This window comes from Neopsephotus bourkii, unplaced genomic scaffold (genome assembly GCF_033783945.1).
Source record: "Neopsephotus bourkii isolate Nb327-2 ecotype Australia unplaced genomic scaffold, CSIRO-AGI_Nbou_v1 NB_1287, whole genome shotgun sequence".
In the NCBI taxonomy this organism is placed as follows: Eukaryota; Metazoa; Chordata; class Aves; order Psittaciformes; family Psittacidae; genus Neopsephotus; species Neopsephotus bourkii.
This window is the reverse complement of record NW_026901771.1, coordinates 3,197,407-3,222,081: the sequence shown is the minus strand read 5'-3', so window position 1 is coordinate 3,222,081 and position 24,675 is coordinate 3,197,407. Positions and strand designations below refer to the sequence as shown.

The following is a 24,675-nucleotide window of genomic DNA, read 5'->3' as shown; positions in this document are numbered from 1 at the left end:
AAAGAAGTATTACAACCATTTTATCTATCTTTGTAATAAATCAGGTGTTGCATTGCTGGTAAAGGTGTCAGTACTACCTAGTGTTATGGAGTGCCAGCAAACACTAAGTGTTGACCACAGTCACAATGATTTGTGCCCCGTCTGCTCTTTCTTCTTTGGTTTCAGCAGGTCATTTTGCTGATGCAGGTAAGCAGAGAGACACAGCTCTTTTCCTAATTTAGTTATTCAGCCTTGTGAAGCTGTGGTACAATACCTGTTGGCATGACTCTCTGTTACCCCAGTCTTGCCCTGTTAGTAGGTTTGTCAGTAACTTCAGGCTTGACTTCTCATTCTTTTTAAGTACAGCCTGCCCCATTAAAAGCAGGCAGACTGGTTTTCATTCTCTCCTTATGAAAAGCATGATGCTGCATGTTGTTAGTACATTTTGTTAGGGTATCACCTAAGGGTATCATTTTGTCAGATGAAGCTGGCTGGGTGCATACAGAGAACCCCTGTGACCCTCTCCACCAGAGATAACAATGATGGACATGTAGCCAACCTTTCTTTTTCTTTAAAAATATGTATTTTTATTAGCAATGTTTTTATTTTCAAGCTTCTCAGAGGGATCATTCTGTGCTGTATTCAGCTGTGTTCCCATGCTGGGATGAAAGGTTTGCATATTCAATTAGGATTCTTTTTCTACCTGACTTTCCTGGTTGGAGTAAAGGGATGGGTGTTGAGAGCCAGTTTTGTGTTCTGCCAGTGTATTTCCATCTGTCAGAAAGAAAAGATTTGGTTGCTGAACTTTGTACTATGACAAAAATCAATGATGCAGCTTATTTGAGACTGGTTGATGAACTTGAAATGGGAACCGAAATCCAGGGAATATGTTCATTTTCTGCATGGATTTCAGATGGTCCTGCTAGAAAATACTGAGGTCTGGCACAAGATTAGGATGTGAAGGCAATCTGACACCTTGTACAAGGTCTAGTCAAGCCCAGTAAATGTGCAATTACCCTGGAATTCTACATTAGCACCTGAGCCAGAATTGTATTTCCTGTGATATTTTCATCAGGTCTCTGATGCCAAGCTGAATGATGAATCTTCTGGTTATGCAGAATGCCTGATCTTTGGAAGGTGAATCACTCATGGACGTGCCCTGACAGTTCTCAAAAATGTCTGTTAGGCTGATAGCAAAAAACTCTAACCAAATCTTCCTTGATGATGCAGCAAAGCTTGTTTCCTGTAACCACTTCAGTCATTTTAAGGCTATGAATGAACACCTTTTATTGCTCCCTGCTCCAGGCCTCAAAGAATAATGATGTGCAAGCTATTCAGAAACTTTTGTTTTGTAAAGGCTGTAGTAGTCATCAGAGAAGCAGTGCTCCTTCTTGTATGAGCCTTGGCTGAAATACTCTTGAAACGAAAACCTGTGGGGTCTGCATGTTTGGATAAGCAGGCACAGGACTGTAACTGTAGCAGAGAATAAACTGTACAGGGTGGAGTGGACGCAGCTGAATGGTGCGTATTCAGCAGTGAGATGGTTAATTTACTATTGCCTATCTAGGTGCAGTGAGGGAAACAGCCAGCCCTTTATGTGGCTGCCTTGTGTGACAATGTGGGTGCTGCCCAGGCTGTGATGGAGGCAACCCAACAGCTTGTCAATGAATTAGTATCTGGAGCTGTAAGCAGGTAAAAATTCTAAGCTGAAAGGACAGTGTCAGGACACTGACTTTACAAGGAGTAATGGATTAAAACTTAAACAGGGGAAGTTTAGATTGGATATAAGGAGGAAATTCTTTCCTGTTAGGGTGGTGTTGCACTGGAATGGGTTGCCCAAGGAGGTTGTGAATGCTCCATCCCTGGCAGTGTTCAAGGCCAGGTTGGACAGAGCCTTGGGTGATATGGTTTAGTGCGAGGTGCCCCTGCCCATGGCAGGGGGGTTGGAACTTGATGATCTTAAGGTCCTTTCCAACCCTAACTATTCTATTCTATGATTCCATGACACCCAACGGGGTGCAGTAATGGTCCAGATCCATGTTAGAGATTCACTCAGGATCCCAAACAGCCGCTGAAAATGACCTACTCAAGGATATTCTATTTTGTTGTCCCATGACTCAGTTGCTTGACACATCTGGACACCCTACTTTCACTCCAAGAAGTAAACTGTATACCTACACTGATGTAAAGAGCCTATGTACCTGAACTGTGTATGTATGCTGACCCCCAAAAAGTAGAAGTTACATTTTGTCATTGGGATATATCCTGTTCTAAACAATTTTCTTTATTTCTCACTACCATTTAATTCGGCTGGATTGACACCTGGGCATGATCACATTGTGGTAACCCCTGCAGGTATGCTTCGGTACTGCAAGAAGCAGTATGGACTCAGAAGATGATGCTTCTCCCATATGAAGCTCCTTCTCCCGTATGTTGCTACACTAGAGTATGACAGAGGAAGCAATGTAAGCAGTCCTGGGGAGGAGCCTCATTCCTAACCAAACATCCTTGATGAGAGGAAAATGCTCTGATACATTCATGTAGCCCTAGGAGCAGCAGTATTTATTCTATTATTTTGCCAAATTTCAGGGTGAACATTGGATTTAACTCTGTGTTTTTTTTTCAAAGAGGTTGTCACTTTTTCCAAATTATCTCATAGCAATTCTGTGCACTGTGTGAGAATCGCATCCTCCTATTTCAGAAAAAAGACTGGAAAAATAAGTAGGGAATATACTGATTTATGTGGAAAACCTCTATGCCTCAGTTTCCCCATCTGTAAAATATGATGAATTCTTTCACAGCGATAACCAAATCCTGAAGTAAAATTTGGTCAACGAACATTTCCAAGTGCTTAGGATACTCACTGAGACATAGAATCATAGAATAGTTAGGGTTGGAAAGGACCTTAAGATCATCAAGTTCCAACCCCCCTGCCATGGGCAGGGACACCTCACTCTAAACTGTATCACCCAAGGCCTCGTCCAACCTAGCCTTGAACGCTGCCAGGGATGGAGCATTCACAACCTCCCTGGACAACCCATTCCAGTGCCTCACCACCCTAACAGGAAAGAACTTCTTCCTTATATCCAATCTAAACTTCCCTTGTTTAAGTTTTAGCCCGTTACCCCTTGTCCTATCACTACAGTCCCTAATGAAGAGTCCCTCCACAGCATCCCTATAGGCCCCCTTCAGATACTGGAAGCTGCTCTGAGGTCTCCACGCAGCCTTCTCTTCTCCAGGCTGAACAGCCCCAACTTTCTCAGCCTGTCTTCATATGAGAGGTGCTCCAGTCCCCTGATCATCCTCGTGGCCCTGCTCTGGACTTGTTCCAACAGTTCCATGTCCTTTTTATGTTGAGGACACCAGAACATCAGTGGAATAAATAAGGCACTACAACACTTCAATGAGAAATGGTGACTGTGAATATTGTTGAGTGGCAATTGATTTCACAGTTGTAGTATCTGCCTTTGGGTCAACAAGCTAAAGACCTCATGGATGAGAAACGAGGCCAGATCTTGTGGTCATTCTCAAAGGACAAAATCCAGAATGTTTTCTTACAAAGTTGCTTGTACCATGCAAATGAGGTGACTCTGAATTGAGAATTTTAAGAGACTGAAGAATTCATACATTTTATCTCCTTAGTTCCATAGGTTAGTTACTCATTCCCATGCAAATCTTTCAAAATCCTGTATTTTCCCGAGCATATCTCACTTTTTCACTAATGAAGTATCTGTGGCTGTGTTGTGGATTTCTAATTGTTGAAGTTCTTCTGGCGCATTTGGTGTGATGCCAAGTAGATACCAAGGTGGATACCAAGGAAATTGTGTGTTGAAGGGGAGACTGCTCTTCACATTGTTGCAGTGAAGGAAAGCATCAGTTTGGTGCAGGCAACAATGGAAAAGGTATCTGATGTCAAGAATCCCTGGGCCACTGAGTAAGTTTTCATACTTAAATTACTATCTCATCTACTCTGGTGTTTACCTGTGGGCTGAACTGCTGTGATGTTTTATTTCTGACATGCTACCTGGGTGTCTTTACATCTGTTCTCTTTTCTTCCTCTATCAATCGGTCTGATCAGTAGCATGCCCATGTGTCTTCCACAAACCCTAACTTCAAAACTGCCAAGGAAGACAAATCTTGTAAGAGAACTTTGGTCCAGGAGTTTATTAAAAAAAGAAAGTAGTCTTTATCCATGTACCAAAGTGGAAGTGTTACCCGTGAGGAAATGCCAGCCTGAGCCTGCAGGCAGCTTAATGCAGTTAAAAGAAGCGCCAAACTTTAATCCTGGGTGTTAACTCTGTAATACCATGATACTGACAAAAGCTGTAAATGACTTCACTGTCATCCGTTACAGCACTAATACAACTAATCTGAAACTTCATAGCATGATTTCTCTTCTGCCCAAGAGCACCAGCTCTTCCATACTCAACTATGGAAAAAATTCAGCAACCTCAACTATGAATGGAATTATGCAATATGAAATTCTAGTGTGTGTGTAAAGTAATCCTAAATCAGAGTCATCACAAAAATGATCTAAAACCCAAAGGGCAGATTGTGCAAATGTATCCATGTTGTCAAATGTTTTCTTCTCAAATGGAACTTTTGTTCTGTCAGTCCACACATGTTGTAAGAAAACATTTGAGATCAGCCATGGCTTCATGGTTTCAAGTAAATACAGATGGCTTCATGTCAGTGACATTGTTCATTTAAAACGTAGCTGCCTGAAAGTGTGTGTGTGTGTGTGTGTGTGTATATATACAGGAAATAATTACAGAATTTCTTATCTACCATTTTAAAATTAAACATCATTGCTTTAAAGTGAACAGAGACTGCTGGTTTAGTCAACTGTCTTGCCTATTTCTTTCTCATGTGAATCCATGTCTTTCTCTTGTTCCCTTCTATAGGCTACATGTCATGTCTTATCATCTCATCTCAACCCATCTCATCAGAGATAGTCAATGAAGAGCAATTTTTCAAAAAGGTGTCAGGAAATATAACAAAAGTAAAGGATTGAAGCTGATTGAAAGCAAAAAGTGTAGGCTGAGTATCAGGACACATCTGAGATAGTACCGAACTTGGGATATGAAGTATTGAGCAATTAGCAGACATTTCAAAGCTCTGGTCACTTAAAACTGGAGTAGAAAAAGCAAAGAAGAATTGCATGTTTGCTAACAGTTACCATGGCTCTCGCTTGACACCAAACAGAAATCTGTGTGTCAGGAAGAAGCCTCTCTGAAATGTTGCAACAGTTTTGCTGTCAGCATTTGGCAAAATAGAGAAGCATGGTGCCTTGCTGTAGGATAGCATCATATTTTCATTGTACCGTTAATCTGAAATACCCCCAAAGAGCAGAAAATCTCTGCAGAACAGATGGAAAAGAATGCAAACCTGTAACTGTTTTCATTGACATATTTAATTCCTGTTTTCATTTCTCCAAATTCTGTAACTTGCTTCTATTTCTTCTCTCTAGAAAGTTGTGTTTTTCCCTTAATGTGCTTCTGGGCTGAATTGTTATTTGATAAAAAGGTGAACAGTGCAATAAATGATGTTAGTTGATTTATGTTAGACAATGACCTGGCCAGTGTATTTATTAATTATCAATGCCATGATCTACAAGTGTAAGGAAATAAGCTTATACTTATCTCCTTACACTCGTAAGTAGTGTAAGGAAAAAAGAACAGAAAGGTCAGCATAAAAAGGGGATGTGTTAGTAGTGCACTGCAGTGGTGCAGGGAGCTAGCAAATAGCTTTCTCTTGCTGAAGCTGAGTAGGGACTATCTAAGAATCTATTGTAGCAAGGAGATGAGGCTTTTATCTTACTGTTTCACAGAAGAGGGTGCTGTAGAGGGACTCTTCATCAGGGTCTTTAGTGATAGGACAAGGGGTGAAAGGTTCAAATTGAATCAGGGGAAGTTCAGGTTAGATATAAGGAATAAGTTCTTCCCTATGAGGGTGATGAGGTGCTGGCACAGATTGCCCGAAGAAGTTGCAAATACTCCATCTCTGTTAGTGTTCAAGGCCAGGTTGGATAGAGCCTTGGGTGACATGGTCTGGTGTGGAGCATCTGTAACCACAGCAGGGGGTTGGAACTGGATGATCTTAAGGTCCTTTTCAACCCAAACCATTCTGAGTTTATGATTCTAGGATTTTCTAACAGACCTTTACAGGTAACACCATTCTCTATATTCTGTTTCTTCAACCCAACCAGACTTTTGCCTGCCAGAAGTGCAATCTAATCCTCCCTTATGTAAGGAATAACATGGGGTAGGAAGCCCTGGACCAGATTCCTAACAGCAAGGGATTCATTCCCTTCAAGGTAGCAGGCATAGAAGGAAACATAATGATGATAGAGTATGGGAATAGGATTCAGATTACTTTAAACTGTTGTCACTGTATCACCTCCTGAACCGAAGGAGTCCATATGTGTGTATGGAACTATTTAGATGCAGAAATGCAGCTGCCCAAGGGAATTATTAGTAGACTGCACCTAACCTTCTCAACTCCTGCATCATCATCAACTTATCCTGCAGTGTATCAGAGCACTATTCTGGTCAGTAGTGACTTAGACAACATCAGTACCGTCACTGACTCATCACCTAACATTACAGCAAGGACTTGGGTCAATCATGGCTGAGGGAAAAGAGGACCTCTGTTAAACTGATAATGCTTGCTACACGTGCTGATTTTGGAAGTCTTTCAATGCTGCTTTTGACCCAGCTCAGCTCACATAGCTTGAGAACCTGGTACCAGCAGAGACTGGTAAGTCCATTCTCCCTTTGCAGGAGATAAAGGCAGTTGGGAAATGTGGGGAAACTCTAAAGGAGATTGACTTGAGTAAGTGTTTCATTGTTTCAGCTGTTCCCATCTCATTGATTCGATGTTTCAGCACCTCATCCAGAAAAGAAAAAGTCCTCTGGAATTCTGGCTTTTTGACCTCCACCTTGTATGACTTCACTGAGATTGACTCATGGGAAAACGCCCATTCTCTCCTGGACCTCACCAACACAAGGAAGAAAGAAGTACGTTACTTGATCTCTAACTCCTTTCACTGAGAAAGTTTTGCACACTTTCTAAATACCTCTGGATATTAGAATTGTCCACGTTAAAAGCAGCTGTTACAGTGGAACATCAGGACTGGCATAATCTCAGAGGCATTTGGCTGAATGTCTAAGAATGGTCTGGCCTCAGTGTCCTTTTTTTCCTCCTAAGTGCCCTCTTAGCCTACATTCTTTGTTGTCCTTGTGCCACTGTTTATCTAGTGAGTACCCAGGTCTTTTTGTCTTCAAACAGATGCAGTGGCAGGAGTGAATAGGAGGTCGTTGAGAAAAACTTCTGCTTTTCCTACTAGTCTTTGTCTGCCTGGGGCATTTCAATCGTTTGTATTTGAGGGGAAGAGGGAAGTACAACCAGGGCTGGGAGGTTCTACTTCATCTTGGTTTGTGTAACTTTGGTAATGGCAGTCTTGCTATGGGGATCAGAGGTTACTCTTCTCCTGATTGACAATGTAAATTTAGTCTGGTTTCTTTTCTGAGGCCCAGATGATCCTCGATCTTACTCCTATTACTGGGCTGGTGTGTCTGAAATGGAATATATATGGATGTAGCTGTTTCTGTATCCTGGTGCTTTACATGATCTCTTTCTATGTCCTCTAGATGATCTGCTGCAGCATATGCTGCATTTAATGACCTCTGAAACTTCAAGACACCACCAAAACAGATAAAAGAGACAATACTATATACGTGCAGGAACTATTGTGGGTATCTGATTTTTCATGTCTCCTTCTTATTTCAAAGTGATTAAGCCCACAGTCAGGATGTGGAATGACTACAGAAGACTGCTACCCTGAAGACATAATGCAGTGACTCAGGAGTTCACTGTAGCATTCCCAGGTCAAAATAACAAGGCATTCATGAATACACACTGATACCTCTGCATTTAATTTACTCAGTCTTCTTATGCACTGCATATTATAGATAGCATATAGTGTAAACATAGGCAATAGCTTGTTCATCTCCCATTGCTTCTCTGGCAATGAATTTGGCTGTTTAAGACTCCTTTGTTTTATTTCTCACTCTTTTTCTGGTGACAGATGTCAGGCTCCTACATGAGCCTCATTCCTTTCCTTCCTGATTCTCATCCCTACATGTTGAGGGTGCTCATATACTGCAGGACATCCCAGATGACGTCTGCGGAGACAGAATGCAGGATTTCTACTTTTACATGACTGAAGAAAGTGAGATCAGAGTATTTCTAATGCTGCCTTTCCTCCATGCTTGCAGAGTTAAGGACTGATGTAATGACAAAAACCACAAGATGCGTCATGACAAGAGAGCCTTTGCATCCCAATATGAAATAAGTACTTTGAGAACAGGGAACTACCTGGGAACAAGACGAATGGAGAGACATCTTACAGAAAACAGTTACCCTTTTCCACTCCATCTGTGACCCCAAGCTTGTTCCTGTGCAGTTCTGGCCACAGCCAGGTTATCTTGATGCTTGACCCCTTGGAAGAGGGCCATTTCAATCTTGCCGTAGAACAGGAGGAGGAAGAGATCTACAATGCCCAATCACTAGATGCCTGTCTTAGTATAGCAAGCAAATTCCTTCCTCTGACTGTGAAAATAACTTTGCCATAGACTTCATATGGAAAAGTAAAGGTTCTATTCCCTGGACTACCACCATTTCACTGCAGCTCCACATAAGGGGCTATCAACCCTCATTGTCATTGGTATGAGATTCAGACAAGGCTCCCATTTTGTCCCCTTCTGCATGAAGAGAGAGAATGTATTTTCTGCATAAAAGTTTCCATTAGGCTGAAAAGAGGCCATAGGTTTTTAGCTAGATAATTAATTTCTCCGGTAATCTTAACCACCCAGGGCATGGAAAATATAGCTTATCATGTTTCCCCAGATGGCACAGAGAACTTCTAGGATACACTCATGTATGAATACACATACATTCCTTGTTGTCCTCTAGTGAACACATATGGAAGGCACTAGAGACTACAGATTCCTCTCAGCATCTTGTGCTCAATATGCTTTTCTGAAGAGAGAAGCATTTGTTCAGCCTCAGATACTGTAGGTGGGACTGACAGCCAGTCAGGATATATGTAACGGGATTTGTGAGGATTTCAACTTTGTAGAAACCCCTCAAAAAGCAACCGACTCAAATTTCCTAGGGTGAACTCACCCTGGTCTGAGAAGTCTCCCTAACTGAAGAATTAACATTCATGGTGTAACAAGGAGTCTGAACTGTGCTGGCTATTCTAGTGCAACTATTCTGGAGCAATATCATATTATTGGACTCTTCTCAGTCTTCATTTGCTGGGTAAGCTGGGGGAATCCTTAAATCCATACAGGAGCAGTATCTGCAGAACTTGTGCTATTCTAACCTTGACAGCTGAAAAAATACAGTAAGCTCACGACTAATTCAGTGAGCCAACAGATGGACACAGTTCAGAACAACCAGGGTTATTTCTGTCCACACACAGAAAAGAAATTTTTATGTAGCCTTCACTGTGGTCTTGCTTAACAAAGCCCTTTCCATTTCCCTATCTGCATGTCAGCGAGGTGAACAAGAGGTGGAGATGGATATTTCCATTTCCTTTCCTATGTGCTGGTGAGGTGGACAAGTGTATAGCTTATGAGTGTTCCTCTCAAACTCAGCTTCATGCTTTCATACTCCTGCATAGGGATAGTTGGAGAGATACAGTTCTGAAGCTCTGCTCCTCCTAAGAGCAGACCTTTCCTGAAACAGGTACTAGTCTGTCTGAAGGGAGACATAAGCTCTGTCCTTCAGGTCATTCTTATGCACCTTTACCAGGTAACAGTGGATCACAAGGACATTGTTAGCCCTTTTTTAAGGGCTGAAGTGACTTGCAAGATTCGAACCTTTCCCTGATCACTCTTGACAAGAACTTGTGAAAGCGTTTCACCTCTCTTGCTATTTTAAGTTTACTGCAGGGCTGAAGTTTCTTCAGCAACAATACTCGACCCAGTGTGCCCACTGACGTAGCTGGTTAGGGTGAGAAAATGAGCAAGCACTTTTCAACAGCAAAGGGCTTCAGATTTTTGTCATGCTCTTCAGTGTTGTTGAGGAGGTCAGAGGAGAACAAACCCCAGATTCTGCATGCTCAGAATTTCAGACCATCACAGCTTATGCCTTTCATCTCAAGAATGGGCTTGTGAGGACTACAACCTACTTGTTTCCCTCTCTGCTTGCAGATCCAGCAGGATGGAGTCCAGGAATCCTTACTGTTCCATTAAGCTGCAGTCCCATAAATAGAGTTGTGTACCACCAACGACTTGCTGTTTCTTGCATCAGCCCAAAAGGATTAGCAAATTTTCCTCCTGGACCATGGAGCAGACTCAAGAATTGCACATGAGATAGCATAGAAATTTGGAAAAAAATGGTAACATTTTGTTGCCTTTATTATGTCTTTGTAGCCTTGCTGGGCTCCCAGCCACAGATAAAGCCTGCTGATGGCTTTGTAAAGTTGTCTGATAAGCTTTTGTTGGCAGAGAAGAGGCATTGTTATTGTAACTCCCCCCCCACCGACCCATTCCCAGCCACATTTAAAGGCCACAGTTATTCAGCTCTGCTTTCAAATCATGGTAAGGCTTCATTTTTGTTCATGGAACAGGACATGTAACGTGCACTCTGGGTGCATTAAGTCTTCAAGTAGCATACCGACAACTCTTTCTTACAGAGAAAATCCCTCTGAATTCCCCTAGAACCTTTTCAGAGCTTGACACTCGTGGAATAAGGATGGTGTAAACATCACACTTCAACTGGTTCAAGCTGATTCAAATGGACTCGCATGAGCTGGATGCTGTTTAGAATCTTCTTCTGGTGACCAACGAGGGTGATGCCAATACGCTGGATATCTCTGCAAGAGAATAGAGGATGTGGAAGGTGTTAAAATGGGCTTCTTGTTCTGAACAGTCCCAGTCCATTTCCCTGTAGATCCCAATCAATGTGTATGGATATGCATGTATGTATATCTTTGAGAAATAGCTGACAAGGCTTCTGCTGTTGTCTGGAAAATTTGTGTGGGTGGACGGGTGTTGGGTGCACTTGGAAGGTTATGATACAAAAAGAAGCAGCAGAAGTGGGCAATGAAAATGATCAGAGAGCTGGAATACCTCCCCTATGGAGAAAGACTGAGAGTTTGGGGACGTTCAGCCTGGAGAAAAGAAGCCTCCAGGGAGACCTTCTTGTGGCCTTTCAATATGTAAAGGGGGCTTACAGGTAAGATGAAGACTTTTTATCAGGGCCTCTAGTGAGAGGACATGTGGCAACAGTTTTAAATTGAAAGAGAATAGGGTTAGATTGGATATAAGGAAGGGTGATGAGACTCTGGAACAGGTTGCCAGGAGAAATTCTGGATGCTCCATCATCGGAAGCATTCAAAGTCAGGCTGGGCCTTTGAACAACCTGATCTACTGAAAGATGTCCCTGCACATGGCACAGGAGTTGGACTAGATGATCTTTAAAGGTACCTTTCTAAGGTACCAAGAGTGTTCCCTTTCCTGGCTGCTGTCTTCCACAGAACACTTTAACCCAGTATATGTCATGGCTGGGTCTACACATCTTCTTCAAAGTGGTTATTACCTCTGGCAGCTGTCATGAACATTCTGGTGTAACAGTTTCTCTGCAACACTGATAATAAGTTTTCTAGAGTACATGGGATCAGTATTAGTGCTTACAGAAACAGATTGCAGATACACAGTGGTATGGAGATTGTCCAGAGACTCTAATAAGATAGATGTAAAAAACAGCAGCTACTTTGCTCTGGCTGCCCTCCCCTATTTCATGTGTATGTATTCCCTATATAGCCACTACTAAATGTTTTTCAGACTGCTTTCACTTTCTGCATGGAAAACTCATTGCTCTCTGCCCAATACTTACTCCAGAGTCATGCGGGATATAACATCAAATGTAATCAGACCAGCCTGGTCAAAATTCTCCTTATAACGGCCCATCTTGATAGCATCCAACCACTCATGGACGTTGCTGAGCGAAGGGAAATCTGGAGGACTGTTGCTCAGGAGAGGCTGAGATGGTCTGTAAAAGAGGCAGGTTCTAAAGATCCAAGCTGTCAACATGAGCTGACAACACTAGTAAGGTAAGAGTTATGACAGGGAGAGAATGCAACTTCTTAAGAGCACAGAATGGAAAATGCTAATATTTGTTCTTTGTGTCCTGATTCCTAAAATCCCATCTTGATACCCTGTTTCTAGACTACCTTTTCTGCCTGAAAATGATCAACCCAACCCAAGAAACTGATCCTTTTTTCCCATTTTATACTCTCTCAGGCACACTATCTTCTTGTTGCCTCATTCTTTCCACACTTTCTGGGTCTAGACCTGTTAGCTGGACAAAGAGTCACAGTGAAGATGTTTCTGAGGCAGAGATGAGACCTTTTACCTTTTAACTTTTGTGACTAACTCCCCCTCTCCTAGATTCACTCCTTGGATCAGGAAGTAGCCTATGCGACAATGAGTGTCTTGTTTCAGCTCCAACACACATCTCATAAAAGTATAGCAGTAAAAGGCCAAAGAAAGGGCTGTTTCTAGACAGCATTTGCTCTTCCCCAAACCTCTGTTCCCCCGTCACCTCCCTTCACCCGAATTGCCCCAAGGCTATAACTCTCTTTATGTGCTGTTTTTGGCAAATTGGGCATCACTAGGCACTTTTCTCCTCCCCCCAGCTTGTCTCTACTGAGAGTTTTATAATAATGGGGAAAACCCCTCCAGGCCAGCAGGATGTAATTACATCATCAACCCAATATCCACCTCATCTTAGCTCCCCAAGACCTCTCCAGAGACTTCTCCTTTGCTGACCTCTTGCCTCTGGTCCTACCAGGCTGCAAAATGCAGTTGGGAAAATACAGGATGGAATCTGCAGTTCTAATTAGTCTTATCTGCAGAATTCCTTCCTTCTATAAGCTAAAGTCTTATCTTCCTTCATCATCTCTTCTGATCACACAGTGTTGTGTGATCACAGAATATCTTGTCTAGCTGCACCCAGATAGGTCCCTCTATTCCCTAAAATCCCTCAATTATTCATCCTCAGTGCACCTTATCAAGAGATTCATCTCCCCTCACATTCAACACCCACAACTCCTCATCACCAAACCTGAATCAGGCCTGTTGAAAGACAAGCCCTTTCATTTTTGCATTAAATTCTCATCTCACCTGCTGCTCCCAGTGCCAGTAGCTTTGAGGGCAGATGGTTTGCGGATCATTTTATCTAGGGCACTGACGAGTTGCTCAAATTTGGGTCTCTGGACCCGTTCCTTCTGCCAGCAGTCAAGCATCAGCAGGTGTAAAATTGTTGGGCAGTCTGGGGGTGGTGGCAGGCGATAGTCCTGGTCGATGGCATTAATCACCTGCAGGAAAAGAAGAACAAAGCTGGGAAATCAAGAAACAAACAAACAAAAAAGAACAGAGCTGGGAAAAGAAAATATAAAGAAACAGTCCCTTGGTGGTACATGACCTTCTTCTACTTGAATTGGTACAGGACAGAGGGGCAGATGCACATTCTCATCACTTCTCAAACTTACATCCTGATTGGACATGTCCCAGTAAGGCCTCTCACCATACGACATCACCTCCCACATGACAATGCCATAACTCCAAACATCACTGGAGGAGGTGAACTTTCGATACTGGACAGCTTCAGGAGCAGTCCAACGGATGGGGATTTTGCAGCCCTAGAAAGCAGAGAGCAAACAGAATGCTAGTGAGATAAGGACTATTATGACATCACTGAACTGATCAGATGCCAGTAGCACAAGTCTTAGGATGGAGTACCAATCCAGTTGACACTGTCTTGTAGACATTGTTGGTTTAAATTCAAAGGATGTTCAAGGTTTCCACCTTGTTCTATTGACAAATAGATGAAAAAGAGTCATGCCTCCTTGCTGCTATAAATCCCATGATGTAGTAGGTTTTAACTTTTATAGCTCTTCTTTGAAGCATTTGAGAGGTGACAGATAATAAAAAGCCTCATGAAAGTCACAGTCATTTGGAAATCTAAAGCCATTTAATCAATCCCAACCGGCAACACTGAGGACAGATACACTCAGTGGCTAGCATTAACTCCTTCCTTTTTCCACCTTGATCTCTCTGAGTGAAGGTATGACCTGCCAGACAAAATACCACTCAGGTGCTGGTTCTTCAAAATACATACATCTAAAACTTGTTTCACTTTTCAATGACTGAATACTTGTTTATCCTCTGCATACAAAACTGTAGTTTTAACCTGCCTGTTACAGTCTCACTGCTTTTGTAGTATGTATAGCAGGTGTTAGAACTTCATAGTCAATAAGTTCACTTGATGGTTGGTTGTAAGCCCAAAACTATACTTATGCTAGATATTTTTTCTGGAGGAAAACCAACAACTTTTTCCTTAAAGGGTGGTAGTACAAGACTTCAACCTCTCTTTCAGTCCTTTATGCTTTCTTTAAGAAGCTTTGGAAGAAGAAAGATAACACCTACATCTGGTTATGAGGTTTGTCCCATTCACCATCATTCCACAAAGTCTCACTGCATAGTGGTAACTCACCAGAGCTCCAGTGTAGGTGGGATTTGAAGCATCATCCTCCAGGAAGCGGGACAAACCAAAGTCTGACACCTTGCACACAAGGTTACTGTTGACTAAGATGTTACGTGCTGCCAGGTCACGATGCACATAATTCATGTCTGAAAGGTAGCGCATGCCAGCTGCAATTCCCCGTAGCATTCCCACCAGCTGTAACACACTGAACTGTCCTTCCTTCTGCTGCAAGTGAGGAGACACAGGCTTTTATGACCACGAAGCATGAATCAAACAGAGAAGACTTACAAAGAGCAAGAAGACAGGGTGGATTTATGAACTCAGTGAACATGCATGTTGAGTTTAACCAAAATGTGAAAGTTCAGGGACAGCAAGTAAGAATGGAGAGTGGGCTCAAAGCAAGGAACCTCAAATGAAGTCAGGCACTGGTGACCTTTTTTTCTGAAGACAAATCTCATCTTATGGACATATTCTCCTTTAGCATTCCACACCTGGTCTCATTAACTACTAAGATGGCTAAATGAATGGGAGTAGACAAATCTGCTCCTTTTTAAGGTCTTTACAATGAGTTCTATAGTTCTAAACAATGGGTTCACGTGCTCTTCAAAATGTACCTACCAAAGCATTTGTGGTTTAATTACCATATTAGACAGTGAAAAACAAAGAAGTGAAGCATCTATACTACAAAAATGCCTGTATTTATTTTACATTACTGAAAAAGCACAAGAAACTCTGAGTCCAAAAATAACCACAAGTTTTGTTACTTCGTCACAATGTTGAAACTTTAAAACATTCAGTGGAATGAAGTTTGAAAAACATCGTTAGAAAGGTAAACTCTGGAGCATGTACATAAGGAACCAGAAGACTGTGTACAAAGAGAAACACTTTAGCATTGTTTACCGTTCATTATTTGGGCTGGAGAAGTCTGAAATAATGAGGAAATTTTATATGGTGGCTGATCTTTTGGAATATTTTTGCCATGCTGGCGTAAAAACACTCTCCTAATTTGCTATTATTTCTATTGCACCTGGAGAGGGTTACTGAGGACTTATAGAGTGAAGAGGAAGGACAGGCAAAATTATCAGATCTGAGACTGGCACACAGCAAGATGAAGAGGTAACGGTCGTGGGAGACTCTGGTTGTGGTACCCTGAGGAAGGAATCCAGTGATCCGTTCTCCATGAACTCTGTGACAATCATGACTGGTCGGCTTTTGGTGACCACCCCCTCCAGATGGATGACATTGGGGTGCTCAAACTGCCCCATGATGCTCGCCTCACTCAGGAACTCCCGCCGCTGTTCATCCGTGTAACCCGACTTCAGGGTCTTAATAGCTACTGTGTATTCACGCTTCCCTGGGTGTTTTAGGCGCCCGAAACACACTTCTCCAAACTCTCCTGTCAGGGAAGGAAGAAACACACCTCAAATAAAGGAAACACAGCAAAGAATTTTAGTCAGGTGCACTAAAGCATTCTACTGTGGAAGACTCCAGGCGCCTCTCGGAAATAGGGTTGCTAGGACTGTTTTGATTAAGGTAAAGTTCTTAAGGCAAAGGCTCAGACTGGAGACTATACCTTCATAGTTCAAATCAGAAGCTCTGACTCTTCAAATCATGTTTTAAACTTAGTTTGGAGAAAGCATCTACTACTAAGTAGGTTAAAATGCATTTTGGTAAAAGTAAAAGTAAGCTACTCCAAGACACTTTATGTACCATGCGTACACTTCAGGCCATTAGTGTGCCAAGTCTCAAGGTGATCAAGGAAGGCACTTCAAAATCTGCAGATTGTCACACTACCTGATCCAATGACCTCCTCAATCTTGATAAAGGACACATCAATCTCTTTTGCAAATTCTCGAATAGCTTCATTGGGGTCTTCATAGGTTGAAGGATCAATGTAATACTTCACTCCAAGTCCTGCAGTGGAGGAGACAGCCCAAAACATCACCAGAATCAAATCCTGAGAGACATGGGTGTTAATAAGTCCTGAAAAGAAACAGTCCCTTGTCACGTGTTGCTCAAGAACACTTACCTCGTGTGCTGATATACTGCTGCAGGCGGTCTGTGTATGGAGTCTCTCGCCTTTTACTGTAGGACATAAAGGAAAGGAAAGTCAAAACACACACAAGAGTCTCTCAGAATGTTGAGGCAGAATTCTCAATGCAAGACTCAGAGAATCCTTGAATTTAGGGATAGAAGATGGATGTTAAGATCCTGCCTATCTCTTTGTAACCACAGCGTGCTTGTTTTCTATGTAGTAGTTATTACAACGCTATTTGTATCCCCACTTTAGATATGACAAATGGTAGGACTTTCAGCACTATCCTGAAAAAAAAAACCACAAAATACAGTTTAACATTACTGTCTTGGAAGTTTTCTTGCTATTCAGGCTAAATTTGCATTTTAATTTTATAGAATCATAGAATGGTCTGGGTTGGAAAGGACCTTAAGATCATCTAGTTCCATCCTCCCAAATTATTCTTTTCAATACAAATCTAAGCCATCTCATGTGATGCTTCAAAAACATTCTAAGAGCCATTTACTTTAATACTTAGTTTGTATACATTTCCTCCAGAGATTAATTCTTTATTTTTAGTCCTGGTCTCTTGACAGCATTTACTTTGATTACTCTTTTTGCAAGTGTGGTACCCAAAACCAACCACACAAAGTCAGATGGACAGAAATCTGTTCCATGATGTGAATTTTGCATGTGCAGATCAAAACAAATATGGCCTTTATTACTGTAATATTTACTGCATATATGTATTTAATTTCCAGTAAGCATAAGTCATTTTCAGCAGAGGCATTTCTCAGATTTCAGTCTCCTCTTGTATGTGTGTTATTCAAGCATTTTTTCCCACATTATCCAGTTGTTTTATAAGTTTCACCCTATTTTTGTCTTGCTCTAAATGTATTTTCCATTTTCAAATCACTTCTTTTGTTCCCAACAATATTTGTATTTTTTTCTCCAAACTGCTTGTTTGCAACCATTTCTAATTAGACCAGATATTGTAAATCAAACCCTGTGGTGTCCTATAGTATCTCTGCTGTTTGCATGGGTTTGTGTCAACTCATATGCTTTGCTGTTTCAGCGCAAGACCTTCTAGCTGCTGATTTTCTTAGGATCTGAAGACAGAGTATCAAGAAACACTGTTACTTTACTAACATAACTAATTCTGTCATTCCAAACAGGTAACTGTTTGTTATTCTTGTCAGGCTTCTCTCTTGAAATTCTGCTAAGATTGCAAAAACAATAGCTCTACTTTCAAAATCTGTTCTGTTCTGGAAAGAAATTGCCTAAAATAGGTGGTTTTACATTGTATATTGCCTCGAAACTGTGTGTCAACAAATGACAAAACCAAGTTAAACTTACAGCATTTGACTCTACATATATTCAACCTTTTAATGAACTACTCATAGCAGGTGGTGTTCCTCATTTCCTACACCTTCAAACCTCCTTTTCCCATCAAAGACACATTTAAAACAGAAATTTGGTATTTCCACTTTTTCTGAACAACTGTTTATTATTGCATAAGATCCTTCAAATATAAAGGAATCTGTTTTTTATGGTATTTCCTTTTATGTAGATATATTTACAGACACTCATCAATGTCTTTCCCCAACACAGTTTTGGTAATATTAATTTATTCTGGGTTTGTGGGGTATTTTCTTTAGAAAAATATATGTTTTATTGAGTTGTGCGCATCACATTTCCAGCTGTAACAAGAAATTGTACTTTTAACAGTTGCAAACTACAAAAGGAGGCAGCAATGCAAATAGAACAACATTGGAGAGCTCTTTTCTTTCCTGAAAGAAAGTTATTTAAAAAGAATATACACAGAAGGAGAAAACAAATGTAGAAAAAGGAAGAGAACAAAAAAGAAATAACTAAAACTAAATGTCGCTTTCTCAAGTTAAGTTGTTCATACATTTTTTAGGCCAGCTAAAAAAGTTAGTAAGTGCCTCTTGTGCAGAGGCAGAGTAAAGCAAAGTACAGAAATCCATTACTGTCAATCTAGGGGATTAAGCTCAAACCTTAATACATTCAAGGAGTGGGTAATGACCTTCTATTCTTCAAACAATAAAACCCCCACTGGTTACTTTTGTGCCTCTACACAAGTAGTAACCTCCTACTTTTTTTGCTCTTTAAAATGTCTGGTCTCCTTTTTATTTTTATCATAACCGATCATCTCTACATTGACTTATGTGCCCTTCTTCCTTTCCAAAGCAGGAAGTGTTTTTTGCCGTCTGTGACCTGTATTTTATGACTTAGTGTTCCATGGAACCATTGGGATTGTACAGATTTTTTATTTCATCACATGAGCTTGGTTAAAGGTCCTCAGTTAAAGGGTATTTAGCACCTTCTAAAAAGTGGATCTAAATACTTATTCCACCGGTACGTCTTTCATTACAATGCTTGTTTCTCCACTTGCTTGCCTAAAATGCAATTTACAGTCTCTTCTTGAAAGTGATGCATTTAAATACCCTCTGAATACTTGATTTAAAATGCTTTCCTTGTGTTCAAATTGCTAACTAGTCAAATATTAGCTAAGTACATGAGCAGTTTACCAAAGGAGAGGCTCCTCAAATAGGACTAATGGGGCAGCATCTTTCCTTAATTAGAAAATGGCATCTCAAGGACATCTGGATAAGTGTAGATGAGGCTGTTTCCCTTAAGACTGGGTAATGTAGCAGGGGCTATGTTCCACTGTCTGCAGTGCACATGAGCAGGTCAAGGAATTCACCTCTTGAAGATGATGGCAAGGATGGCAATGGCAGCAATTACCAAGAAGGCTAGACCACCAAGTGCTGAGCCCACGATAAGCGGCAGTCGGTCCTGGACCATCTCCGAGCGCTCTCCTAGCAAGGAAGACACATGCATACACAAATGTAGAAGACAGGAACTGTTAAGAGTTTCCCTTCTACTCAACTGCGTCTCACCCATCCCTACCAGCCCTTTGTTTCCTAGGCTAGTCCTGGCAGATCAGCAAATCCTTGACTTGGTTATCCCTTAGTACCTTCCATCACACCAGTTACTGCCTTCGTCCTTCCAAAAAGCCAGAGCTCCCTTTGAATATAACTTTCCTTCCCCTGGTCCACTGACACCTGACTAGTCACATAAGTGTAGGCTAGCACTATCCTGGGCTTTGATCCTGTTCTCCCCTATTAATTCAGCTTGTAGATGACATCCATTAGTACCCCTGATCCAGATCAAATTGGGTCACAAGGTATTATGCATGAACGAATGGCGATACCGCTGGAAGGCAAGCTTCTGAGTGTATGTCCTGTGTCCACTCGTCTTTGAGATGTTCAGAGAGCATTAAGCTGTAAGATGCCCTGTGACATCTGAAGATCAAACTACAGCAGTATATACTGCTATGTACTTTAACAGCCTCTTAAAGAAAGTTCTACTGACACACTTTGCTCCTGCTGGTCTGAGGCGCAGAGGCAACAAGGACTAGGACCAAGGAATATGGCTGTAGTATAAATTATATGCTCTGATAGCATGAAGCTTCTTTGAACAAATCTGCATATGCAAATTATGATATACAGAAATACAAGTTGACTAGGTAGCAGTCCTCCAAAAGATAAGGTATTATACTCAGGGACACAAATGAAAGAGTCACAAGCAGATCTGAGCACAGAATGATAGCACTTACCTCCCATTAAAGTCTGAAAATACATCTTTCCACTGTATGGCCCATAGCCCACTGCTGTTCTAGCTCGTACTTGGAAGGCATATATCTTTCCTGGGCTCAGATTTGATATGGTGGCCATGTTGGTTTCACTAGTCAGGGTGAATGAATTATCCTCATCTTCTGCCTGTGAATGTCAGTAATCAAAATGGAATGTGAGACTTCTGCTTACACGGCTCACTTGCCTCATCAAGGAATACCAGTTTCCATGCTGTGCCAGTATCTGAATCTGTACAGAGCCTCCCAACCACAACCTCTCTTCTAGAACTGACTTCCTCGCACTTCTTGTTCCTCACTGACACTTTTAATTCCCTTAAGCCTGTACTTCTGACAAAGTTCTGCCAAAGATCCTCTGTCCTGGCCTAAACAAGAGTGAGAGACAAAACTACTTTGTCCTGTGGTTCCTTGCTAAGAATATAAATAGAAAATTTGCTTTCTGCAAGCTCCAAACTCAATTATTCTCCTAGAGGAATCCAGCGCAAAACAACATGTAATGGAAGCAGGAAGCTGATGGACATCTTACTACAAATAGCAGGCCTTTTTCTTGCTAGAAAAACCACAGCCCTGCACAATCATGCCACAATATTTATGAGAAAGATCAAGAATATGGGATGTGAGCTTGTCTGAGCAGCCCTATGTACCTCTTCCCCTCAAGACAGCTGGATTAGAAGTCATGGAAGATGCGAATGGAAAACAACTTTCTATTTGCCACCCTTTAATTCCAGCACATAAACAGGTAACTGACATCCGCCACTTAGTAAATGAAAGAGTGCATTCCTCCTTCCAACATTTCTGAGAGATGTCTGTCCAGGTATAAATGGGAACAAAGGACTTCCCTCCACAAACACACGACAGAATGTTGGAGTGAGTCCAATTTATACATTTGGAAACTTCAGCTCTTTCCACTGTTACCTGTGTGAGCCGATGCTAAAGATTCCAGGCTGTTAGCCACAGCTTTTTAGATTACATACAAATGTCTTCTCTTTTTATATTTCCCTGTATGGTTCTAAGTTGGGAAATGCAGATGGATTGATGTTAGAAGAATAATATATTATGAACTTCTGCTTTTGTTATAGCTTGTTCCCTCATAATCGAAGCATCTTTCTCCACCTTATTCATCCTGAAAGATTTCCCTGTTCTCTTTTGTATAATAACTATACAATAATCAGCATTGCATCAGCTTTCTGCTCACCTTGTCAAAGTAGCGTAGCTGGTAATCCAGGATGATCCCATTGGGCTGGTCTGGTTGAGGCCATGATAGTGTGATGCTATTGGTAGTACGACTCACCTGATGCATCATAGGGACGGCAGAGGGGACTGGAATAAAAAAAAGAAGGAAATATTGCAAAGATATATATTTAACAATGAATTATAATTGCATATTCATTATGCTGAGTTAATAAGTTAGGTCAGTTCTTCCTTCCATTTCCTTTAATTTGCATTACAGAATCATAGAATAGTTAGGGTTGGAAGGGACCTTAAGATCATCCAGTTCCAACCCCCCCACCATGGGCAGGGACACCTCACACTAAACCATCTCATCCAAGCCTCTGTCCAACCTGGCCTTGAACACCACCAGGTATGGAGCATTTGCAACTTCCCTGGGCAATCTATTCCAGTGCCTCACCACCCTTACAGGAAAGAACTTCTTCCTTATATCCAATCTAAATTTCCCCTGTTGAAGTTTTAACCCATTACCCCTTGTCCTATCACTACAGTCCCTAATTAAGAGTCCCTCCCCAGCATCCCTATAGGCCCCCTTCAGGTACTGGAAGGCTGCTATGAGGTCTCCACGCAGCCTTCTCTTCTCCAAGCTGAACAGCCCCAACTTTCTCAGCCTATCTTCATGTGGAAGGAGATTCAACCCCTGATCAGACTCGTGGCCCTCCTCTGGACTTGTTCCAACAGTTCCATGTCCTTTTTATGTTGAGGACACCAGAACTGCACACAATACTCCACCTGAGGTCTCACGAGAGCAGAGTAAAGGGGCAGGATCACCTCCTTTGACCTGCTGGTCACGCTCCTTTTGATGCAGCCCAGGATACGGTTGGCCTTCTGGGCTGCGAGCGCACACTGGAGCTGGCTCATGTTCATTTTCTCATCGACCAGCACCCCCAAGTCCTTCTGCACAGGGCTGCTCTGAATCTCTTCTCTGCCCAGCCTGTAGCTGTGCCTGGGATTGCTCCGATCCAGGTGTAGGACCTTGCACTTGGCTTGGTTAAACTTCATAAGTACTTCATTATGAAGTACTTTGCAAAATAATCTGAAATACAGGCACAATTCTACTCTACTGGGAGATACAGTCACTGACAAGTTGGGCAGACAGACATGAAAATACTCCACATCCAACTGGTCATGCACAGGAATGATGAAGTTACCTCAGCTGTAGCTGGAACATTATTCTGATCTTCAAATTTGTAATTTTTAAATGCAAGATGACAAGGTGCTCAGTGCCACTGCCTTGTTCTAGGATCATGCTTGCACAAACAATGTGACAGTGGTCAGAGCAAAAGCAGAGCACACTCCCTCTCTTCTACTTCCCCCCCCAGATTACAATTCTTTGCCTCAGGAAAAGAAAATCTGGGCTATCAGAGTAATGGAAGCCTTTCATTACCGGATCACAGCTGCAAACCAGAAGACAGAGGCAGATGAGAACACTAATGCGTTAAGGAACAGGCTTTGAAGCATTCCTCAGTTCAGGGGTTCCAGTTCAGTCACAGATCATAGAGAATAAAGTAATTATCTCATTGTCACAGCCTGTTTGCAGCCTTGCATTCACACTACCTCCTGAATCTCAGGCCAATCCCTGCCAGGACTGTTGTCTAGATATGAAAACTACTGCTGTGTTTGAGGCTCTCAGTCCCTCTGCGGGCCACTGAACCACAGAAGTCCAATCTGAATGGGCTTCTAACTAGCACTACTGCCTGAAACCACCACCTAAAGGTCACTGTTAAGTGTGCATGTGTGGAAGCTTCACATATAGTTTTTATGTCTGTTCTTAATAGCTTGCTACGTTTCTGTGTTTTGGTGAACAAGACAGCTTGGTACACTACCCAGATGGAGTTGTTAGCTCTCTTGACTTGATTCCATTGCAATACTAAATGCCTATAGTCTGTGTCAGATATTAATTACTGTGTGAAAATGCCAACTTTCCTTTATGTAGAAAGCAAGGATCTGGACATCAAACATAAAAGAGGGCTGTGGAATCATGAATCTAAACCAGAAAGCAAGCAAGAACTTGTGTCTACCAATTTTAGAAGTCTTTTGATTGGCTATTTTAAAAGTCTGAAGTTGCTCAGTTCAAGACTTTGAGAGTTGTGTAACTGACATTACTTCTCACTAAGCTGAAGCTCTATTTGGGGTAGTTTTGCTTTTCATTTTTTTCATCCACCTGAAGGCACCGTTCACATGTTCTGAAGACAACAAAAGCACATGTTTAATAGCAGGCCCTATCCTGAAGTACTTATTTCTTCTTCAGAGCAGGCAGGGAAACGCCATGCAATGAAAAGCTGCCTCTTGACTCCAGTGGAAAAAATCCTTTAGGCCACAAGGTGCCATGTTTTACTATGCACCTCCTAGTTTTACGCGCTCAAAACGTTTCTGCCTTCATTTAAACAGTTGATGAAACCCGAAATACGAAAACAAGCACATTCATCTTCTGCTCATGGTGCAGACAGGGCACACTAAAGACAGAAACTGTAATAGTTTCTTTTTGTGGTTTGGCCATAAACATCTTTATTAAGTCCCCATCATAACTGGGCAAATCCACTGAAGGCAGTAAAGTTGACACATGTCATTAAAGGACAATTTAAACCTTAAGAGTATTTTTGCTGTTCCTATGTAAGAAGAAAACAATACAGTTAAATTCATAGGGACCTTCAGTGAGTGCTGAGGGCTGGCAATTAGATCAGAAATAAGCAAGCAGCTTATCACTTTAAACCATAATGTAGTTCATTCAGAGGACAATGAACACAGAAGTCACACACCACTTGCTTTACCTGCTGGTTTTAGTTTGGTATAACATATATATGTAGCTTTTAACAGCTCTTTTTATTCTTTTCCTCCTCTGATCACGAAAATGCCTTGCCTGAGACCCTGCTTTTGACAACCAAGTCTACTGGACTCCTTTGTCTCTCTTTGGGAAATCAAACATCTTCAAGCAATTTTTCCACTTCCCTTTGTAATCTCATAATCACTTGGCATTTAATTCTTTTCCGCTTCTCAGACCACTTCACCTGAAAATCTTATATCAGGTCCTCTTAAATTTCCTAGCACCATCCATAATTGTCCCCATTCAGTGTCTTAAAGTCTTCAGACTGTCTAGCTTTCAGTTCTACAGTTCAACAGATTGTTGGTATTGTCACATTTTGCTGTTCACTGCTCTGAACACAAGTGATGTAGAAGGCTGCTCTATACCTCTTCACAGGTACAAGGCAATCCG

General features: G+C 41.7%; 1 protein-coding gene across 5 annotated transcripts in view; it reads right to left on the bottom strand.

Annotated features, from left to right (window-relative positions):
• Positions 1 to 580: 580 nt before the first annotated feature.
• The window catches only part of LOC133218723 (ephrin type-B receptor 5), a 66,813-nt gene continuing 42,718 nt past the window's right edge, over positions 581 to 24,675 (bottom strand). For 4 of the 5 annotated variants that reach the window (XM_061365436.1, XM_061365438.1, XM_061365435.1 and 1 more), the window contains 11 exons: positions 21,427 to 21,551; positions 20,199 to 20,361; positions 19,284 to 19,398; positions 16,571 to 16,626; positions 16,336 to 16,455; positions 15,690 to 15,937; positions 14,551 to 14,766; positions 13,547 to 13,696; positions 13,179 to 13,372; positions 11,890 to 12,045; positions 10,373 to 10,867 (listed from right to left, as the gene is read on the bottom strand). In XM_061365436.1, the coding sequence (XP_061221420.1) occupies positions 10,759 to 10,867; positions 11,890 to 12,045; positions 13,179 to 13,372; positions 13,547 to 13,696; positions 14,551 to 14,766; positions 15,690 to 15,937; positions 16,336 to 16,455; positions 16,571 to 16,626; positions 19,284 to 19,398; positions 20,199 to 20,361; positions 21,427 to 21,551 (1,652 nt within the window). In that variant the 3' untranslated portion in view covers positions 10,373 to 10,758. Of the gene's footprint in view, positions 754 to 10,372; positions 10,868 to 11,889; positions 12,046 to 13,178; positions 13,373 to 13,546; positions 13,697 to 14,550; positions 14,767 to 15,689; positions 15,938 to 16,335; positions 16,456 to 16,570; positions 16,627 to 19,283; positions 19,399 to 20,198; positions 20,362 to 21,426; positions 21,552 to 24,675 lie in introns of those variants that run through there. The other variant, XM_061365440.1, reaches the window with a different exon arrangement.